Raw genomic sequence first — 22,078 nt, 5'->3', positions numbered from 1 at the left:
GTGCCACTACTCAGCTCTACTGTACTGTATAAAAGCAAAGCAGTCTCTTCAAAATCATACAGTAGATGTTTGCCTGCACTACAGCAGCAATGCCAAAAACGTTGCAGGAAAAGGTGCTTTAGTGAAGCTGTACTATCAGAACAGCAACGATGCAGCTGCAGCTATCAGAGAATTCTGGCGTCAGAAGTGCATAAGGTGTGGACCTATGACTGTTTGTGCTGTCTGCAAAATGATTGCGAAATTTGAAACGACAGGACATCTTGGTGTTCAACCAGGTAGAGGTCGAAAACGAGTGGACTCCTCTTGTGTTGAAGATGTGGCTATGGCTGTCGTTGATTTATCAAGTCAATCTCCATGTGGTAGCGCAAGTGTGCCAGCTGTTTCTTGTGAAGTGGACATGCCGTATTCCACTGTAAGGCTAGTAATGTGCCAGGTGTTGCAGTGCTATCTTTACAAGATGCACATGCTACAGCAGCTAAAGCATGGTGATGGAGATATTCGTTTCACATATGCACTTCAGTTTCTGGCGTGAATGGCAGTGGATATCACTTGGCCATGGAACAACCTTTGGAGTGATGAAGCCAACTTCTGCTTAAATGGACAAGTGAATACGCACAACTGTCGCATTTTGAAGAACCAGTATCGGGAATGATAAACTCTGGCAGATCTGAAGGACAGCATTAGACGTCATGTGCTGGCTATTCCAGTTGACATGTTACGTTCTGCCGTAGAAAATACTGTTCTTCTAATGGAAACTGTTGTTGACCAAAATGGAGGACACATTGAACAATTATAGTGCTGTTCAAGTGATTTGTATTGCCACAGCGCCATATAATGACAAATTTTGTAACAAATATTTTTTTCCCCCAATAAATGGCAAGCGCATTCTGTATTGTACCTGTTGTCCAAATTTCTCTTCAGTATGAGCCTTAGAACTTGCTCCAGAGCCCTCTACATAGGGATACTTTAATTTTAACACCCTGTATATATATGTAATATAGAACATTTTATATGTACAAAGTTTTTAATATTAAATATTTTGACTCACATTTGTGCATCTTTTCACTACTGTTAATTATTGATTAGGAAATATCCTATGGCATAGACCACAACTCACAAATACATATGTTACCTTATGGGAATATGGCACTTGCTTAGTTCTGATTCACTTAGCACTCTGTTTTTCAGGAATGAATTATCAGTGTTAAGCAGGGTTCGCCTGTACCTTTCATATATTGCTTGCCAGAGATCAAGAAATTAAGTGACAAAAGGTTGTCCTCAAGGATGGATCCATACTTCTGGACCACTGTACTGGATGAATTTTTCAACCAGCATCTCATTCCATTTGATAAAGCTGCCTTTGCAGATGATCTTGGCCTTTTTGTAAAGAGTAACACTATACAGAGCAGTATTGGAAGTGTTCTTACAGTACCACTCTGTAGAGTGCCTTAAGAGGATTGCAACCCATTGTAATTCTCTTGGGGGTGCTACTTTACCCCAAGGTAATTACAACAGTGGGCATGGTTCTATAAATTATCCATCTCAGCACAAAAAACTAAAACTATCCTAAAAGATAAAGCCATCATCTGTCACTGACAACATTGTCAAGCCCTTTGAGACAGTATGCTACCCAGATATCTGCAACTAACAGAATTGCCGGCTCAAGTCTTTAACCTGGAACCATTTTGCCATATTCGAACCTTGTTCTAAGGGCGTACTTGACATTTGTCCATCTAGTATTGTTAACCTTGAACCATATCTTACCTGATTCTCTTTATATGGTCCTGCATGAGACAAGTTTTTGTTGTTTGTATTATTACAGTGCAGGAAGTAAGAAGTCCTGTTCCTCAAGTGTATGTAGGTATAATTGTTGTGTTCCTGTTTAATATTTAACTTGTGGATTAACTTATCTATAGAGTTTTGAATATTCTGTATTCTCAACATTATATTAATGCAAGTATATGCATTCCTTAATTTTTAATTTCTTAGTAATTTTCATGTTGTGAAGATGTTCTTGCATCCCTCGCATAGCATTTATGATCTGAAGATGAGGTTCGGCAAGAATCCTGAAACGCTACCTGCTAACAAATTAGTGTAGTATTTAGCTTGTGTTATATATGAGTTTAATAAAACTTATTTTTTTAAGAATTTTCACTTGGTATAATTGTGTTATTATACCATTATATTATATATGTAAAAATTATATATGTAATATAAATTTTACTGAATTGAAGTTTATTTATCAGAAAATTGATTAGAAATTAAGGTAAAGTCTAAAATTTGTTTGCGCTCTTGAATAATATTAGAAATTACTTCTAAATTGGAACAAACTACTTTTTTTTTTTTTTTTTTTTTTTTTTTTTATAATACAGAGTTGCAAATTTTCCAGTGGATTTAGCTGGTTATTTAGTGATTTTTATTTTATTTTATTAAAATACTATTAAGTCAAATAGCAATGTTTGAACCAGTTATGGTTTAGAAAAGGGAAACTATTAATGAGCAAAAAAAAAGACTAGTGTTGCAGAGAAATTCACTTCAAGCTATAACGAATAAAGCTTGCATATCTTTTTTTCGTGGTGAAAAGGTAGCAGGTGCACTTTTAAAGGCAGAATAATGATTGTTGAGATAAGCTCATTTCAGTCCTCCACATAAATGAAATGCAAACAGCAGAAACAGAGTTAAATAAAGGAAGAGTAACTAACTGAAAGGTTAGAGAATTAGCCAAGAAGCTAGTAAGCGGGAGGGGGAGGATATTTATTGATTGATTTGTCCAAAGAAAAATAAGTGTTACATTATGTAATTACCTTAAATGTCTTAAATTTGTTAATTAAAGAATGATTAACATTAATAAGGTAACAGAATTTTGAACCTGGAATTTATGGGAAACCAAATACAAATCATGTATTATGTTACATTAAGTTTGAGGGACAACAAGGCAACATATACAAAGCGATTTTAATTTTACAGGTCCCAGCAATTGTCTTATTTTACTTTATTATTATTATTTTTTTTTTACTTATTTAAATTTATTTATTATGTATGCGACGTGGTTAGTAGTGAGCTGAGATGCTAATGCTCCGCTTGTACTGCCACCTATAGTACACATTTTTATTTTAATATTCTTATTTAATTAATTTTTTTTGCCAGTGATTTGGTATTGCCTTGTGAATGCCCTTTACTTTCATTAAAGTGCTGATTAGTTTGTCAAATTAGTAATGTACTGATTTGTTTAATATTTGAATATAGCAATTTCATAGCCATTGTTTACCTTGTGATCTTTTGAAAAGATAGTGGTTGGTTTACTTTTATTTCACAATAGAAGTCAAGTTGTGATTGTTTTTTGATTCTATTTATAGGGGTATTTCACACAATTCAATCTTGGTGCCATTAAGGACCACTAAATTTATATTAATTAGCTTGTATTCTAACTTATTTGGACAAATTTCTTCAGTTTTAAACTTATTTTAACTTATTTCTTCCTTCCTCCTATTTTCGTTTGCTGTAATTACTGGTTTTTCTTTCTTTTTCTTTTTTTTTTTTTTTTTGTTTCTTACTTGCCTTGCTGTACTATAGGTGTAATCATAATTTGCAGCATATTTTAATTATTTTATTTTAGCATCATGTGGTAGATAATGTTTTATAGCCACTGATGTTTGGCTTACTATCCTATTCTTGTGTTTTATTTTTCTTTATTATTATTATTACTTTTTTATTTATTTCAAATTTATTTGTTGTACATGTGCAGAACCAACACTCAAGAACTGCACTACATAATACATGCACTATCAATTATCATCATTTCACTATAATACTAGCTGAGGCTATTCTAATTTATGGTTGTTAATTGTAGGATTAAAATTTTTCACATTTGCATTTAATATATATAGGTTGGGACAGTTATAGAGCAGTGAAAGGCTCTTAAGCATACTATAATAAATTGATTTGTAATAGTACCACAGATCTCTGTGGCAGCATGATATTTTGCCATCTCCACTTGTTTGGATGGGTCTGGGTTTAGTTCTACTGACAATTGGGAATTAAAAATAGGTGGAAAGCAAGGTAATGGAGATTTCCAGGACTGCTGTGAGTCATAGTGGAACAAGTAAATACATGGGCTGTGTTTGGGTAACTAAGAGTAGGAACAGGTGCATGTATACTTGCATGTACACCAATGCTAGGAGTATAGGTAGTAAATTTCATGAGCTTGAAGTGCTAATAGTAGTAGTAGTGGCATGTGATGCAAGAAAGCAAATGTATGAGCTTATGCAGCATCAGCCAAAAAAAAAAAAAAAAAAAAAAAAAAAAATCACACCATTCCCTCCAAATGCCTGTCCAGTTCCTCCTTAAATTTATTCAACCTATCAACTTCCACAACGACAGATGGAAGTTTGTTCCAGCAATTAACAACCCGCTGGCTAAAGGCAAATTTCCGCACATCTATTCTACATCTGTCTTTTCTTAATTTGAATTTATGCCCCCTTAGGTTGTAATCTGAACAAGTGGAAGGATCCCATCAGAATTCAGTGTGCTCAACCCATTCAAGGCCTTATATACCTCAATCAGATCACCGCACAGGTGCCTAGTCTCAGGCCACTGCAATTTGCAGAACTTAAGCCTCTCTTGGTAAGAGGATCCCTTCATTCCCCTCATCAATCTTGTTGCCCTTCTCTGTACACGCTCAAGTAAATCTACATCCTTCCTAAAATGAGGTCTCCAGACCTGTACGCAGTACTCAAGCCGTGGCCTGACCATTGCTTTATACAGAGGGATAATCACCTCCTTTTCCCTGCTAGCAAAATTCCTATATATCATTGACAAAACCCATGACCTGCCCTGGCAGCCGCCTGTCTGCATTGCTCAGAAAACTTCATATCTGCCTGCACAATTACTCCCAGGTCTTTTTCATTTTCTACCACCTTAAGTGTAGTACCACACAGTTGGTACGTTTCTCTGGGGTTACTTCTACCCATATTCAGTACTTTGCATTTGTCAAGACATCAAAGGCAGATATTGTTGGGATATCAGAGATGTGTTGTTACACAGATATAAGCAGTGCAGAATTGGAATTTGGGGAGTATGATGTGTATAGAAAGGATAGACAGGACAGGAAGGGAGGAAGGTTATGCTGTTAGTCAAGAAACACACAAAATCTATGGAAGTGCATCCAATTGATGTTGGTGGACAATGCAATGTTGAGTTTGTTTGGTGTTGATATAAGCACTGGGAAAGGAAAAATGAGAGTAGATGTGTGTTATAGGCTTAATGAATCTGATGAGTATAATGAGCAATTGTGCAGAGAAATAGTGGGCCAGTAAATCAGAATGTCTTATAATGGAGGAATTTTAACTTTCCAGATATTGACTGTAACTTGTGGGTTGGTCACTTGCAAACTAGCAGGACTTTTGTTTTGTGGATTTATTGGATTACTGTTTTCTACAGCAATACATTCGAGAGGCAACCAGAGGGAGTAATACTCTTGATCTGATTATTAGCAGTCATTATTCATGCATTAAGAATTTGCAGAAAAAAGGAACCACTGTGTGACAGAAATCATAATGTACTGATGTGGGAATTATTAGATGTTGCTACCATGAAGGCGCCTCCGTAGCCAGGTGGGAAGGAGCAGCAGTGCGTAGCACACGCTTCTTGATTAGACCGGGGTTCGAGCCCGTCACCACCAAATACGGAGGATGCGGAAAGGTCAAGGAATGACCACCGCATATCCCGGAGCAATATGGCCTTAGTTGGTAATGCTCCTAAAAACCAACAAAAACAAAAAAACAAGCTACCATGAAGGCTAAAGGGAAGGGCTTTTGCTTTCATAAAGGTGATTACAGGGGTATCAGAGTTTTTGAATTCTGTACAGTGGGATCAACTGATGATATTACCAATGTTTAATTCTAAATGGGAAGCCTTCAGGGATTCATTTTGGAGGCTACTAGGCTTTTCATTCCAACTAAGAAATACTGTTCAAGGTTTAGGCCTAAATGGATGTCAGATGAATTAATGAGGCTTGTGGCAGAGAAGAAAAATGTATGGGATGCATATAAAGTATCAGGTGACATAGAAGCCTATGGCAGATATAAACTAGTCTATAATCAAGTCACAAAGGACACTAGGCAGGCGAAGGCAGATTGCAAGAAATCTTTGGTAAAGGATGCAAAGAAAAACAGCAAAGAGTTCTTTACTTATGTAAACTCTAGAAGGAAAGGGTTGAATTGGATTGGACCACTTAACATAGATGGGTTAACTATTGATGATCATGCTCAGGTAGCTAACAAACTAAATGAATATTTTGCATCTATATTCACACATGAGGAGTTATTCAATGAGGGGAGTGCCAGAAGTTTATGGCACTAACGGGGGAGCTAGATGATTTTGTAAAAACTGAGAGCAATGTGGAAGAGAAATTGTTGAAGTTAAACATAAAGGCACCTGGGGTGGACGGGATCTATCCAGTTATATTAAAGTAGGCAGCAAAGGAAGTAAGCAAACCCTTAGCCATAATTATGAGAGCTTTCTTGAACTCAGGGGAGTGCCCCATGTACTGGAGGTATGCAAATGTATTACCAATTCACAAAGGGGGTTCAAAAGGTGAAACAAGTAACTATAGACCTGTTAGTTTAACTTGTCTTCCGGGGAAAATAATGGAATCACTGGTTAAAGAAGCATTGCAGGATCATCTAGACAAGACCGCAGTAATAGTTAAGACACAGCATGGGTTTGTTAAAGGGTGTTCTTGTCTGACCAGTTTGATTGGATGCTATGATGTGGTCACAAAGGAACTGAATGCTGAAAGTAATTTTCGTATCGTATACTTGGATTTCAAGAAAGCTTTTGATACTGTTGCACATGGAAGACTGCTGCACAAATTGGAGAGGTATGGCATTAAGGGTAAGTTGCTACAATGGATAAAGGGATGTTTGAGTGGGAGACGACAGAGAGTGGTAATCAATGGACACTGCTCTTCGTGGACAAATGTTATTAGTGGAGTTCCCCAGTGTTCGGTGTTGAACCCATTGTTATTTTGTATATTTATCAATGATATTGATGAAGGTATATCAGTTTTAATGTCCAAGTTTGCAGATGATATAAAGGTTGGCAGGGTTGTTAACGACAGTAAAGACAGTATGCCACTCCAACTGGATCTAGATAAGTTGGGCAAATGGGCTGATAAGTGGCAACTGAAATTTAACATTGGCAAATGCAAAGTACTGTGTATGGGTAGCAATAACTGAAGAGTAATATACCAACTGTGTGGTACTACACTCAGGGAAGTGGAAAGTGAAAAAGACCTTGGGGTAATTGTGCAGTCAAATATGAAGTTCACTGAGCAGTGCAGACAGGCTGCCAGTGCAGGTCACGAAGTCTTGTCAATGACATAGCAATTTTGCTAGCAGGGACAGGGAGGTGATTATCCCGTTATACAAGGCAATGGTGAGGCCACACGTAGAGTACTGTGTACAGGTCTGGAGGCCTCATTTTAGGAATTATGTAGAGTTGCTAGAACGAGTACAGAGAAAGGCAACAAGATTGGTGAGGGGAACAAGGGATGCCCTTACCAAGAAAGGCTTAATTTCAGCACATGGAGAGTAGGCACCTGCAAGGTGATCTGATTGAGGTATATAATGCCTTGAATGGGTTGAGCAAGCTGAATGATGAGATGGGATTCTTCCTCTTGCTCAGACTGAGAACCTGAGGGGGCACAGTTTCAAATTGAGGGAAGACGGTTGTAGAATAAATGTGCCGAAATTTGCCTCTAGCCAGCGGGTAGTTGATTGGTGGAACAGACTTCAATCTTTTGTTGTGGAAGTTGATAGCCTAAATAAATTTAAGGCTGATCTATGTGGACAGGCATTTGGAACGAATGGAGGGATGAAATGGGAGGGTTTTTTTTGTTTTTGTTATGGCTGATACTGCCTAAGCTTGCTTTCTTGCATCATATGCCTCTACTACTGCTAATTCTAAAGTCTTCTTGAATCGAGGCTGTAGCTAGCCAATTCCGGGTTTTTCAGATCACACAACATGAAAATTGTCTGTGAATGTACACTTCTACATCAAATACCAAATATGGATGTAAGTGGTATGCTCTGGTATAGTTAAAATAATCATTTCAATTTGTAAAGTACAAAAAAAAATGGTTAAACTGGAAAGTGCTGAATATGAGAAATCACTCATCCCTCTAGGAGTTTTATATGTATGTAGATACAAGGAAAATAGCAAATTAGATTGGGCCTCTTACTTAATGGTTGTGGGGGAAGTCACTGATAATCTAGCTCACATAGATGATGAATTTAAATGGTATCTAGCATCTCTCTTTACAGACGCTAGTGAACCCTGAGCAAAACCAGCAGTATGGAAATTAGAGGATTGTTTTCTTGAAAAACCTTTGAGTTTGAAGGTAAGAAAAATTATTAAGGTTAATTATGAGAGCTTCATTGAATTTGAGGCAATTTCTTTGGATTGAAGAAGTGCCAATCAATAAAGGTGTTTCTAAAAATGTAGGAAACATTATCATTCTTTATTGTACTCTTAATGAACACATTTTGTTAAATGTTCAATACAGGATCACCTGGATAGAAATGTTTTTCTCAAGGGAATACAGCATGGCTCTTTAAAGGAGAAATCTTGTTTAACTAATTTGACAAACTATTGTGACAGTGTCACTCATGATTTTGACACAGGAAATAACCTTGAGTTTGTCACATGAGAGATTTCTACATAAGCTGGAAAATTTTAGTATTATGGATAAAATTCTTAAATGGATTATGGATACCTACATGAGGAGGCAAATGGTAATAATGGTTAATCTTCACCAGGGTTAGAAGTGAAGTTTAAGATGGACCAGTGCTGGGTCTGTTCTTCTTTCTGATATTCTTAAATGCCATTGATGAAGGAATGCAGGGCAATAGTGTCAATTTTCCCCCAAATTTGGATGGGTCTGGGTTTGGTTCGACTGACAATTTCAGGAATTTCTACTCTTCTTGAATAGAGGCTGTAGCTAGCCAATCTCAGATGGATGGAGCAAAGATCAGAAAAATAGTTAATAACCAGTGCTAAGCAGCAATCCTTTAGGACAACTGGATTAGGCTTCAGGGATTGTTAGATGACTGGCAGAAATGTTTAATGTTGCAGAATGGCAAGTTGCGTGCTTAGGAAGTAATAGCCATAAGATAATTTAGAGGGGGTTGAATTAAAAAGGTAGAGGAAGAAACTATAAATTCTGTCCCATCTCTTGGCCATTCAGCAGCCTAGATTGTTGACAACCCCCACCTGATCTCTAAGAATCACACCAAATCGGCTGTCGGACTACCCTGAACACATACTCACTCACTCACTCGTTTCTTCACTGGGAAGAAAGGGATTTGATGGTTATGATCCAGGCAGATAGGTTGCAAGGAGAACTCACACACCTAAAAACAGATTTCAAGTTTTTTGAAAAGATCCAAAAACTGGCAGTGCATTCAGAGAGTTTGGCAGAAGAGTGCTCCTCTTATCAGGGGAGACTTTAAATATTTGGAGCTTGGTGACTGGGTAGATGAGATCTGATGGACTGCACCCAATTCCAGATGATCCCACCATGTGGATCAGGGTTGGATAGGGTTAATGATGGGATCCCAGTACAAAATTAGATCTTTAAAATAAACAATTTGTATGTAACATTATGGTTCTGAATATTTTTTAACCTTATTTCTCATTTGTGAATTGATCTACTTATAACAGTGGCTATTTAGTCCTTGCTGATTATACTGAGTAGAGATATGTTCTGCCTGTAAATTGCATATGCATGCTGGTTGGTTCACATGATTATGGAAGGCAAAATTTCCTCAGAATAAATAAAGGAAAAAATACTGTAAATTGTCCCCATCCATACCACACGCTCCTTGAGTAGACCGGGGTTCAAGCCCCTGACTGCTGAATACGGTCGATCTGCCAACCCACACTGGACCAGCATGGCAGATTATGGTCCATTTCCCTCAGCATGAATTGTTGAGGAGGCTTCCATCCTGCAGTGGGTTGACTATGGCTGCACTTTACCTTTACCTTTTTACCTTCAAGTTGTTTAGTTACATCCATGAGTTGTAGTTTTAAGGTCCTCTGGTTGATGATGGTAATTGCTGCTAGACTTCTACAAATTCAGTTTTGTGAACTGAATTTAATTAATTTGTAATAAGTCTAGTTGTAAGAATTTAACTCATTTAGCAAGTAATCCCTGCTAATTTTAAAGGCAATCCTTTCTTTTATTTTCAGGTGGAGTTTTTATTCCTGCTTTTGTTGAATTAACAACTGTTAATAATAAGGAAAACATGGAGAAATTGCAAGCAGCAGGGGTGGAATTTCCTTTTGGTAACTACCGGATCATTTTAGCTGTTTCTTTTTGTGTATATTAGTGGTAAAGAATTTGACGTGCAAGATGCTTTTGATTAATTAACTATGTTGTAAATTATCTTTTAGTATTTATGATGAAAAGTTTCAGAACAGTTGAGACCCAGTGAAATATGTTTAGAGGTTATTCTTCACTTGTAAGTTACAACTGAAGAATAAACTAATGTTAAATCATGAATATGCACCAACCATGAGGCAAACTCATATACAAGGTGTTCCTAAAGAGTGAAAACTTTTTGCTTGTTAATAACAGAAAAACCAATGCATCTAGGATATAATGGTTTGTTGTATTTGACTGACCAACACTTAAAGATTTATTGATTTCTACAATTCCTTGCTAGGTAGTGCTACTGAACAGCAATAAGTAATACTGCAGTATCAAAAATGGCTATACCACAATAGAAAGATCAAGTTGGTGTGGTACATTGACACAGAAAAATCTCCCAAAAAAAAAGAAGCAAAGTGTTTTAAAAAGATTCGTCGTTTTCCTTGTGAGTACCAAAATAATTCAAAAGCACGGATGACTGGTAATATTTTTTTCTGAGAACAGTGTATGAAGGTTGAGAAATGGCAAAATATTGCTCCTAATCAACAGTTGTGTAGCCCACGAGCCTGTTCCATGACATTTTAGGAACTTTAAAGTTGAATTTCGTTGCCAAATTGCATGTCGATTTTGCAGCCACTGGATCAAGGAATTATCCAAAATGTTAAAATGCATATTAAAGGCCAATTTACTTGGATGGATGTTAGTTAACACTTCCATGGGTCGTAATACAAACACAAATATTTTAGAGGCGATGCAAATGTTTAATACAGCTTGGAATTCTGTAACACAATCTACAATTATAAATTGTTTCTGCAAAGACAGAATAGTGCCACAGGACAAGAGTGCAATTGAGTTTGATATTGAATGAGACTATGAAATGGCTAACAGTTGGCAATGTCTGTGTCAAAAATTTAATGTTGAAGTTCATCTGGAAGACTGTCAATATCAGTAGCAATGCAATTACTTTTGAAGCGCAAACAAAGTGCTACTTTTCTGTTTGCTCTTCAAAAGAATTTCAAAAAAAAAAACAAAAAAACCCCAGAAATTCAGGTCTTTTACTTTTTAGCAAAGTAAAGTGTATTCTATATGTAATTTACACTACAATGTACTGAAACCTGAAGGATTATTTTGAAAGAAACGTACAAAAATACACAGTGCTTACTCGGACTTCCATCTCCTCTGATTCTTGTACTTTTGAAAGGGTGTGAATTTTGTAAAAAAATTTTTTTAATACCAAAGACTCGAGAAGGAATCTGTATGCTGGTATCTCATCTTTTTAGGAACCATCAATTCTTAGTAAATGAACAGCCCAAAGGACGTAGCATCTAGGATGAGCAGTTGCAGTTACGCTTATTTGTAATGTCCCCTCATTTATTCATTCCCGCGTGTCCAAGTTGCTGGTCAAATTCAGGGATGTGGGGTAAGCATTGGACTAAGATTGCAGTAAACCTTCACAGAAAGTTTCTGATGAAGCAGCAACAATATTAGTGCTTAGAAAGGCTGCACTCACCATGCACAAATCTGCACTGCATTTGTATGGAAACTGGTGTGTCAAAATCTAGTATTCACTGTTGTATCTTGAAGAAAAAGAGGTTGGCATCCTAACTAACTGCAGATTCTTCAGGCTTTGAGTGAGGGCGATCCCGATTGATGTATGGTGTTTGTGAATGGACAATAACCATTCACAGAATCTCCATACAATAATCAGGAAATATGGAATGGTTTCAGAACAACTGTGCTTTTTTTTTAATGTTGAGTAATTTTTTGTCAGGTGAGGTTAATCAGCAAGATGTGTGTCACTAGTCCATAAGTAGCTGTAATTGGATTAGCCTGACTAAGAAGTAAGGTGGATCAATGTAATGATATAGTACAGAGTGGTCTCTGTAAGGACTGAATAATTGGCCCAAATACAGAGACAAGCAAGTTGTATCTTGATGTGTTGCAAGTGCATATTAACCAGTTACAACTATTTCTCAATGAATATGGTGGATATCTGGAAAGGTTCCAGCAAGATGATGCTCCTACTCATTACAGCTGTACAGTCAGTGAATGAACAGTTCCCTCCAAAACTGGATTGAAAGAAAGAGCCCAGTGAGATGGATACCATTATTATTTGACCTTGTACCTCTGGATTTTTGCCTGTGAGATTATCTCAAAGTTAAGGTGTATACTGTGAAAGTGACATGGTGTTGAGCATTTTAAAGAACTGTCACTGTATGCAGTGAGATTACATCTCAAAAATTCATGATGTTCTACTGGACTGGAAAAAAATTTTGCATTGTTGTGTTCATGTGTTCAGTGTTTCCAGATTATGGTTCCAAATTTAAGGGACAACCTGTAGAACTGATTTAATGCTAGTTTACTGAATAATAGATATTAGATAGTGTTCAGATTTTGTTTTTCCTGCCCTTTTCTTTTAGCTACTTGAAAATCATAATACCTTTATATATGAATGTATAATATTTCTTTTTCTCTTGCTGCTGTTTAGCAATTTTATGAAATGAGATAGTGTCTAATGTTGTTTAAGAATGATTATCTCATTATTTATGAAATATTCTGTATGTTTAATCAACCTTTGGTATTTAATAAAAACATTTGTCTTTACAGTGTGCAAGCCATCACTTGCACATGGATCCAGTTTAGCCCACAAAGTAAGTACAAAACAAAAAAAAAAAACTTTTTGGATTGTAACCTTGCATACATTATAATTTGTCCATAATGCGCCATTTTAAAATTTATTAAATAAGTTAATTTTTTTATTTTATCAGATATGTTAATTTACATTAGCAGTTATTAGTCTTTCATCCTTCCCTCAGAGTTTGTAGTAATTGGTTACTTAGTGATTTGTAACTTCCATGGACATGACACATTCTGTCTATTTATTCCATTTTCATAGCAGGCATATTGCTTTGCACGTTATTGTGTGTATATAACTGCTCATGATTGAAACAAATGTCGCTCCTGCTATGAATAATCCACTACAGAATTAGCAGACAAGCTTCTTTGATAGAGACATACAGACCATAAAGACATTAGTCTTTATGGTCTGTATGTCATACCATGGAAAAAATGATACAATGTGCAGTGAATGTTAAGTGTTCTATGCACTGGGGAAGTGATTGTCAAGTATTGCCCTTTAGGCTCCACTACTTCATAGCTACTAAAATATAAGAATAAGTTTCAGTTACTTTAATTTCCAGGCCCAGTATTGTCAAGATTGGGTTCTTGAGATATCTGAGTATTATGCTCATATTTTAGTATACAAACTGTTCATTTTTTATTTGCTAAAATGTTTAGTCATATCAAATCTGCCACAACTCTGTGTCTGCTGCCATTGTGTAATATCGATATGGAATAGCATTACATATATCTCGAACTTGATAGCGTAAGGCATAATGTAAAACTAGATAGTGTAATACATAGGACTGTAGTAGGAATCTGTTAGCTTAGTATAGTATTGGCAATTAATCAATTAAATATATAAATCCTTTTAATTTTTATTGTTAACTAAATTGTATTTAAACAGAAACAATGCCCCAGACTAGAGCAGCAAAGCAACTTGCGCAAAGTAGTGAAAGTGCTGTGGTTCTCGGAAGAACCGTAGGGGACGATTCTCCAACACATCGCAGTCTAAAAAAATGTGAAAAATGCGGCACGTTTGCGGATCTCTCTCAAAGAGGACATGATCTGGCCATGGAGGATGTCTTTGTGTGTGCTAGGTGCAGGGAATGTTAAGAAATTAGGCGCCAACTCGTTGTTCTGATGGACGACTATGAGAGTTTGTAGAGTCGGGTGGATGCCCTCGAAGGAATTAAAATGGGGGACCCCATCAAGTTCTCAGCTGCCCAACTCAAAGCTACACTCTTATGCACCAAGTAAAACAGTGGCAACCTTCAGGGCAGAATGTGCTGGTCGCACAGGAGCTAGTTATTGTTGGTGGCTCAATTGCCAGGGGAAACTGGAAATATATTGTGCAAAAAGAATAGGTGGAATATGACCAGAGTATGTCTGCCAGGGGCAAAAGTTGATGACGTTTAGAGCAGATATCATCTTTTAAAGGCACAAAAGATGATATCATTGTACATGTTGGCACTAATCAAAATAAGTGTAGGAGATCTGCGGATTTACTGAGCAAGTAAAGGTCAATGCTGAAAAAAAAGTCACGAGTTAGGGTTAAATTTGAAAGTGTCTGCAATCCTGCCTAGACACGATGGGAGGGAGTATATGATGAGAGCCTTGTCAATCAATTTGGCCCTGGAGAGATTGTGCAGGGCTCATGGTGCAGACTTTCTCAGTGTGGTCTGTGCTTGTTAACAGGAGATTGCTTCTACAGGGATGGGATACACTTAAATAGAAAGGGTGCAAGAATATTTGCTGATGCTATCGAGGCAATGTTAGGTGGGTCAGAAAACTGCTAGCTCGGGAGGGATTCCCAGACTAATAGGTTAACAGTAGTTGCAGGCAGAGGTGGAAATAATTCTTGCATTGCTTTTACTGGAATGAACCAGAAAGCCAGTTGCTAGGGTTTCAGGAACTGCTGGTGTCATGAAACAAGTAAATACATGGGCTGTGTTAGAGTAACTAAGAGTAAGAACAGGTGCATGTATACTTGCATGTACACCACTGCTAGGAGTATATTGTAGTAAACAAATTTGATAAATTTGAAGTGCTGGTTAAGACATACTGGGCAGATATTGTTGGGATATCAGAGACTTGGTGCCACTTAGATATAAGGTATGCAGAAGTGGAATTTGGGAGTACAATGTGTACAGACAGGATAGGAAGGGAGGAGGTGTTATGCTGTTAATTAAGAAAAACAAAATTAAAAGAAGTGCATCCAGTTGATATAGATGAACAGTGCACTGTTGAGTCAGTTTGGTGTGACATAAGAACTGTGAAAGCAAAAATAAGAGTAGGAGTGTGTTATTGCCCTAATGACTCGAATGAATACAATGAACAATTGTACAGAGAAATAGTGGGCTAGTAAATCAGAATGTCTTATAATGGGGGATTTTAACTTCCCAGATATAGACTTGAACTTGTGGGTTGATTACTCGCACACTAGCAAGGCTTTTGTGGATTTATTGGATGATTGTTTTCTACAGCAGCATGTTCGAGAGGCAACGAGAGGGAGTAACACTCTTGATGTGACTATCAGCAGTGATTATTCATGCATTAAGAATTTACAGATAAACAAACTACTAGGTAGAAGTGATCACAGTGTACTGATGTGGGATTTACTTAAAGATGTAACTACCATCAGGGGTAAAAGGAAAGGTTTTTGCTTTCGTATAGCCACTACAGTGGTCTCAGATTTTTTTTTAGATTCTATACAGTGGGACCAACTGATGTTTTCCACACATCTATTCTGCAACCATCCAATCCAATTTGAATTTATGTTATCAGCAGCAAATTCTAAATGGGAACCATGCAAGGAAGTAATCTTGAAATCTACTAGGCTTTTTGTTCCAACTAAGAAATACTGCTCTAGGTTCAGGCTCAAATGGATGTGTCATAAATTGACAGGCAACACAGAAGCCTATGGTAGATACAAGTTAGTCTGTAATCAAAAGGAGGTTAGGCAAGCGAAGGCAGATTATGAAAAATCTTTGGCAAAGAATGCATAGAAAAACATTAAAGACTTTACTTATATAAACTCTAAAAAGAAGGGGATGAATCAGATTGGTCCACTTCATATCAATGGTTTGACTGTAAATGATCATTCTCAGATAGCTGTTGAACTAAATGAGTGTTTTGAATCTGCATTCACACAAGGAGTTATTCAAGGAGGAGAGGGCCAAATGTTTATCAAACTCTAACAGGGAGTTAAATGATTTGTATTAACTGAGAGCAAAATGGAGAAATTGAAGTTAAACACAAGAAAGGCACTTGTGGTGGATGGGATCTATCCAGTTATATTAAAGGAGGAAGCAAAGGAAGTAAGCAAACCCTTAGCCATAATTATGAGAGCTTCCTTGGACTCAGGGGAAGTACCCATGGACTGGAGATGTGCAAATGTGACCCCAATTCACAAAGGAGGATCAAAAGGCGACACAAGTAATTATAGACCTGTTAGTTTAATTTCTGTTCCCGGAAAATCAATGGAGGCACTGGTTAAAGAAGCCCTGCAGGATCATCTAGACAAGACTTCAGTTATAGCTCAGACACAGCATGGTTTTGTTAAGGGAAAGTCTTGCCTGACCAATTTGATTGGATACGATGATGCAGTCACAAAAGAACTGGATGCAGGAAATAACTTTGATATTATATACTTACTAACTGTGTGGTACTACACTTAAGGTGGTAGAAAATGAAAAAGACCTGGGAGTAATTGTGCAGTCAGATATGACGTTTTCTGAGCAATGCAGACAGGCTGCCAGGGAGCAGATCATGGTGTTTTGTCAATGATATATAGGAATTTTGCTAGCAGGGAAAAGGAGGTGATTATCCCTCTGTATAAGGCAATGGTCAGGCCACGCCTTGAGTACAGTGTACAGGTCTGGAGGCCTCATTTTAGGAAGGATGTAGATTTACTTGAGCTTGTACGGAGAAGGGCAACAAGATTGGTGAGGGGAATGAAAGGATCCTCTTACCAAGAGAGGCTTAAGTTCTGCAAATTGCAGTGGCTGGAGACTAGGTACCTGCCTGGTGATCTGATTGAGGTGTATAAGGCCTTGATTGGGTTGAGCACGCTGAATTCTGATGGGATCCTTCCACTTGTTCAGATTACGAACCTAAGGGGGCATAAATTCAAATTAAGAAAAGACAGATGTAGATTAGATGTGCGGAAATTTGCCTTCAGCCAGCGGGTGGTTAATTGCTGGAACAAACGTCCATCTATCGTTGTGGAAGTTGATGGGTCAAATAAATTTAAGGAGGAACTGGACAGGCATTTGGCGGGAATGGTGTGAATTTTTTTTTTTTTTTTTTTTGCTGATGCTGCATAAGCTCATACACTTGCTTTCTTGCATCAAATACTACTACTACTATTTGGATCTTAGAAAGGCTTTTGATACTGTTGCACATGGAAGACTGCTGCACAAATTGGAGCAGTGTGGCATTGGAGGCAAATTGCTGCTATGGATAAATGGGTGGTTGAGGGGGAGAAGACAGAGTGGTAATCAATGGACACTGCTCATCGTGGACTAATGTTATTAGTGGAGTCCCTCAGGTTTCAGTATTGGGTCCATTATTGTTTTCTGTATTTATAAATGATATTGATGATGGTATATCAAGCTTAATGTTCAAGTTTGCAGACGATACGAAGGTTGGCAGGGTTGTTAAGGACACTACTGACACTAGCTGCTGCAACAGGATCTGGAAAGGTTGAGCAGATGGGCTGAGAGGTGGCAAATGAAGTTTAACATTGACAAATGTAAAGTACTACATATGGGAAACAGCAACCCCAGAGCAACGTATCAACTCTGTGGTACTACACTGACAGTGGTAGAGAATGAAAGGGACCTGGGAGTGTTTGTGCAGGCAGATATGAAGTTCTCTGAGCAGTGCAGACGGGCTGCAAGAGTAGCTCCTGGTGTATTGTCAATGATATATAGGAATTTTTCTAGCAGGGATAAGGAGGTGATTATCCCTCTGTATAAGGCAATGTTCAGGCCACACCTAGAGTACTGTATACAGGTCTGGAGGCCTCATTTCAAGAAGGATGTAGAGCTGCTGGAACGAGTACAGAGAAGGGCAACAAGATTAGTGAATGGAACAAAGGGGTGCTCTTACGAAGAAAGGCTTAAGTTTTGCAAATTACAATGTTTGGAGACTAGGCACCAGCGAGGTGATCTGATAGCGGTGTATAAAGCCTTAAATGGTTTGAGCATACTCAATGCTGATGGGATTCTTCCTCTTGCTCAGAATAATCACCTGAGAGGGCATAAATTCAAATTGAGGAAGGACAGATGTAGGATAGACGTGCAGAAATTTGCCTTTAGCCAGCGGGTGGTTGGTTGGTGGAACAGACTTCCATCCCTTGTCGTGGAAGTTGATAGCATAAATAAGTTTAAGGCTCAGCTGGACAGGTGTTTCGAATGAACAGAGGGGTGAAGTGGAAGTGGTTATTTTTTATTTATTTATTTTTTTTTTCTGGCTGATGCTGCATAAGCTTGCTTTCTTGCATCAAATGCCTCTACTAATGCTAATGCTAATTCCATCAGCATTGAGCATGCTCAAACCATTCAAGCCTTTATACACCTCAATCAGATCACCTTGCAGGTGCCTAGTCTCCAGACACTGTAATTTGCAAAATTTAAGCCTTTCTTCATAAGAGCAACCTTTGTTCCATTCACTAATCTTGTTGCCCTTCTCTATACTCATTGCAACAGCTCTACATCCTTCTTAAAATGAGGCCTCCAGACCTGTATGCAGTACTCAAGGTGTGGCCTGACCATTGCCTTATATAAGGGGATAATCACCTCCTTATCCCTGCTAGAAAAATTCCTGTATATCATTGACAAGACACCATTAGGTACTCTTCCAGACTGTCTGCACTGCTCAGAAAACTTCATATCTGCCTGCACAATTACCCCCAAGTCCTTTTCGTTCTCTACCACTGTCAGTGTAGTACCACAGAGGTGATACGTCACTCTGGGGTTTCTCCTTCCCATATGTAGTACTTTACATTTGTCAATATTAAAACTTCATTTGCCAACTCTCAGCCCATCTGCTCAAGCAGCAGCGTACTGTCATTAGTGTCCTTATGCAAACCTGGACATTAAGCTTGATATACCATCGTCAATATCATTTATAAATACAGAAAACAATGGACCCAATACTGAACCCTGAGGGACTCCACTAATAACATTAGTCCACGATGTGCACTGTCCATTGGTTACCACTCTTGTCTTCTCCCACTCAACCATCCCTTTATCCATAGCAGTAATTTGCCTCCAATGCCACACTGTGCTCCAATTTGTGCAGCAGTCTTCCATGTGCAACAGTATCAAAAGCCTTTCTAAGATCCAAATATATGATATCAAAGTTATTCTCTGCATCCAGTTCCTTTGTGACCACATTATAGTATCCAATCAAATTGGTCAGGCAAGCCTTTCCCTTAACAAAACCATGCTGTGTCAGCTATAACTGAAGTCTTGTCTAGATGATCCTGCAGTGCTTCTTTAACCAGTGCCTCCATTAATTTTCCTGGAACAGAAGTTAAACTAACAGGTCTATAATTAGTTGTGTTGCCCTTTGATCCTCCTTTGTGGATTGGGGCCACATTTGCACATCTCCAGTCCATGGGTACCTCCCCTGAGTCCAAAGAAGCTCTCATAATTACGGCTAAGGGTTTGCTTACTTCCTTAGCTGCCTCCTTTAATATAACTGGATAGATCCCGTCCACCCCGGGTGCCTTTTTTATGTTTATATTCAACAATTTCTCCTCTCCTTTCCTCTCAGTTATTACAAAATCATCCAGCTCACTGCCAGAGTTTAACTCACTTCTGGCATTCCCCTCTCCCCGAATAACTCCTCATGGGTGAATGTAGATGCAAAATACTCATTTAGTTTGTTAGCCACCTGAGCAGAATCATCAACAGTTGAACTATCAATATCCAATGGACCAATCTGATTCATCCCTTTCCTTCTAGATTTACATAGGTAAAGAACTCTTTGTTGTTTTTCTTTGCATCCTTTGCCAAGGATTTCTCATAATCTGCCTTTGCCTGCCTAATCTCCTTTGTGACTTGGTTACAGACCGGCTTATATCTATCATAGGCTCTCATGTCACCCATTAATTTATATGCATCTCATGCATTTTTCTTCTCTGTCACATGTCTCCTTAGTTCATCTGACATCCATTTAGGTCTAAACCTTGAACAATATTTCTTAGTTGGTATGTAAAGCCTAGTAGCTTCCAAGATAAAGTCTTTGAATGTGCTTCCCATTTTGAATTTGCTGTTGGTAACATTATCAGTTGGTCCCACCGTATAGAATTTAAATACTGTCTCAGACCACTGTAGTCACCTTTTCGAAAGCAAAAACCCTTCCCTTTATCCCTGATGGTAGTTATGTCTTTGAGTAAATCCCACTTTGGCACACTGTGATCACTGCCACCTAGTGGTTCCTTTATCTGCAGATTCTTAATGCATGAAGAATCACTACTGATAATCAGATCAAGAGTATTACTCCCTCTAGTTGTGTGGCGCCTGCGTAGCCAGGCGCCACACAACTAGAGGGAGTGTGGCGCCTGCGTAGCCAGGTGGGAAGCAGCAGCAGTGCGTAGCACACGCTTCTTGATTAGACCGGGGTTCGAGCCTGTCATCACCAAATATGGAGGATGCGGAAAGGTCAGGGTATGACCACCGCATATCCCAGAGCAATATGGCCTTAGTTGCTAATGCTCCTAAAAACCAAAATAAAACCCTCTAGTTGCCTCCCGAACATGCTGATGTAGAAAACAATCATCCATTAAATCCACAAAAGCCTTGCTAGTGTGTGAGTGACCAACCCACAAATTCCAGTCAATATCTGGGAAATTAAAATCCCCCATTATAAGACTCTCTGATCTACTGGTCCACTCTCTTTCCCTGTACAATTCCTTATTATACTCATCAGAGTCATTAGGCCTATAACACACTCCTACTCTCAATTTTGATCTCTCAATGCCTATGTCACACGAAACTGGCTCGACACTGCACTGTCCAGCAATGTCGACTGGCTTCACTTCCTTGGATTTTATGTATTTCTTAACTAATAGTATAATCCCTCCTCCCTTCCTATCTTGTCTATCCTTCCTGTACACATTGTACTCACCAGATTCCAGTTCTGCCTTCCTTATATCTGTGTCACACCACGTCTCTGATATCCCAACAATATCTGCCTTTGATGCTTTGAGCAATACTTCAAATTCATCAAATTTATTTATCAAACTCCTAGCATTGGTGTACACGCAAGTATACATGCACCTCTTACTATTCTTAGCTACCCTAACACAACCCATGTGTTTACTTGTACTGCAATGACTACCAGCAGTCCCTGAAATACCCTGCATCTTGTTTTCCAGGTTCCTGCTCATTCCAATAGAAGCAGTGCAAGAATCACTTTCACCTCTGCCTGTGGCTACTGCTAATCTATTAGTCCTTGTAGCCCCCCCCCCCAAGCTAGCAGTTTTCCGAACCACCTAACACTGCCTCAATAGCATCAGCAAATATTCTTGCACCCTTTATATTTAAGTGTATCCCATCCCTGTTGAAGCAGTCTCTCCTGTTAACAAGTACAGACCTGAATATATGGATAGAACTGGCTGGATATGAGCAAATTTCTAAGCAGAAGGAAAAACACCTTTGGAATAAGAAAGTGAAAAAAGGCAGCAAAGAACAGGAGTAAGTTCAGGAGCACAGGTTTTGAAAACAAGTGGAGAAATACCATCGGGACCTGGAGCTTTGTTAGTATCAAGCTTCATCAAAATCCTTCTGACATCCTTTTGATGGAAGACCACAGGAGGCATTGAATGGAGCGTGTTGGGAATGATCGGAGGTGTTTTACCAAGATCATTAATACATAATTTGGAAGAAAAATGGGATGCTAGCAGGTGAGCTTTATCCTTGGCTGAAGTGACAACAGAACCATCTGGTTTGGACAGAGGTGGGAGCAGAGATGGGAAAAAGTTGCGGCCAAAAGCTCTGGCAAGAGACCAGA

General features: G+C 38.3%; 1 protein-coding gene across 1 annotated transcript in view; it reads left to right on the top strand.

Annotated features, from left to right (window-relative positions):
• LOC150077126 (inositol-tetrakisphosphate 1-kinase-like) overlaps window positions 1-22,078 on the top strand; it is a 126,880-nt gene that overhangs the window by 86,508 nt on the left and 18,294 nt on the right. Inside the window, exons 5-6 of the mRNA XM_090386919.1 lie at window positions 10,252-10,347; window positions 13,040-13,083. Of these exons, the coding sequence (XP_090243045.1) occupies window positions 10,252-10,347; window positions 13,040-13,083 (140 nt within the window). The remainder of the gene's footprint in view (window positions 1-10,251; window positions 10,348-13,039; window positions 13,084-22,078) is intronic.

This window comes from Mastigoproctus giganteus, chromosome 12 (assembly GCF_048544385.1).
Source record: "Mastigoproctus giganteus isolate SK-2022 chromosome 12, ASM4854438v1, whole genome shotgun sequence".
In the NCBI taxonomy this organism is placed as follows: domain Eukaryota; kingdom Metazoa; phylum Arthropoda; class Arachnida; order Uropygi; family Thelyphonidae; genus Mastigoproctus; species Mastigoproctus giganteus.
This window is presented reverse-complemented; position numbering and strand designations above follow the sequence as displayed.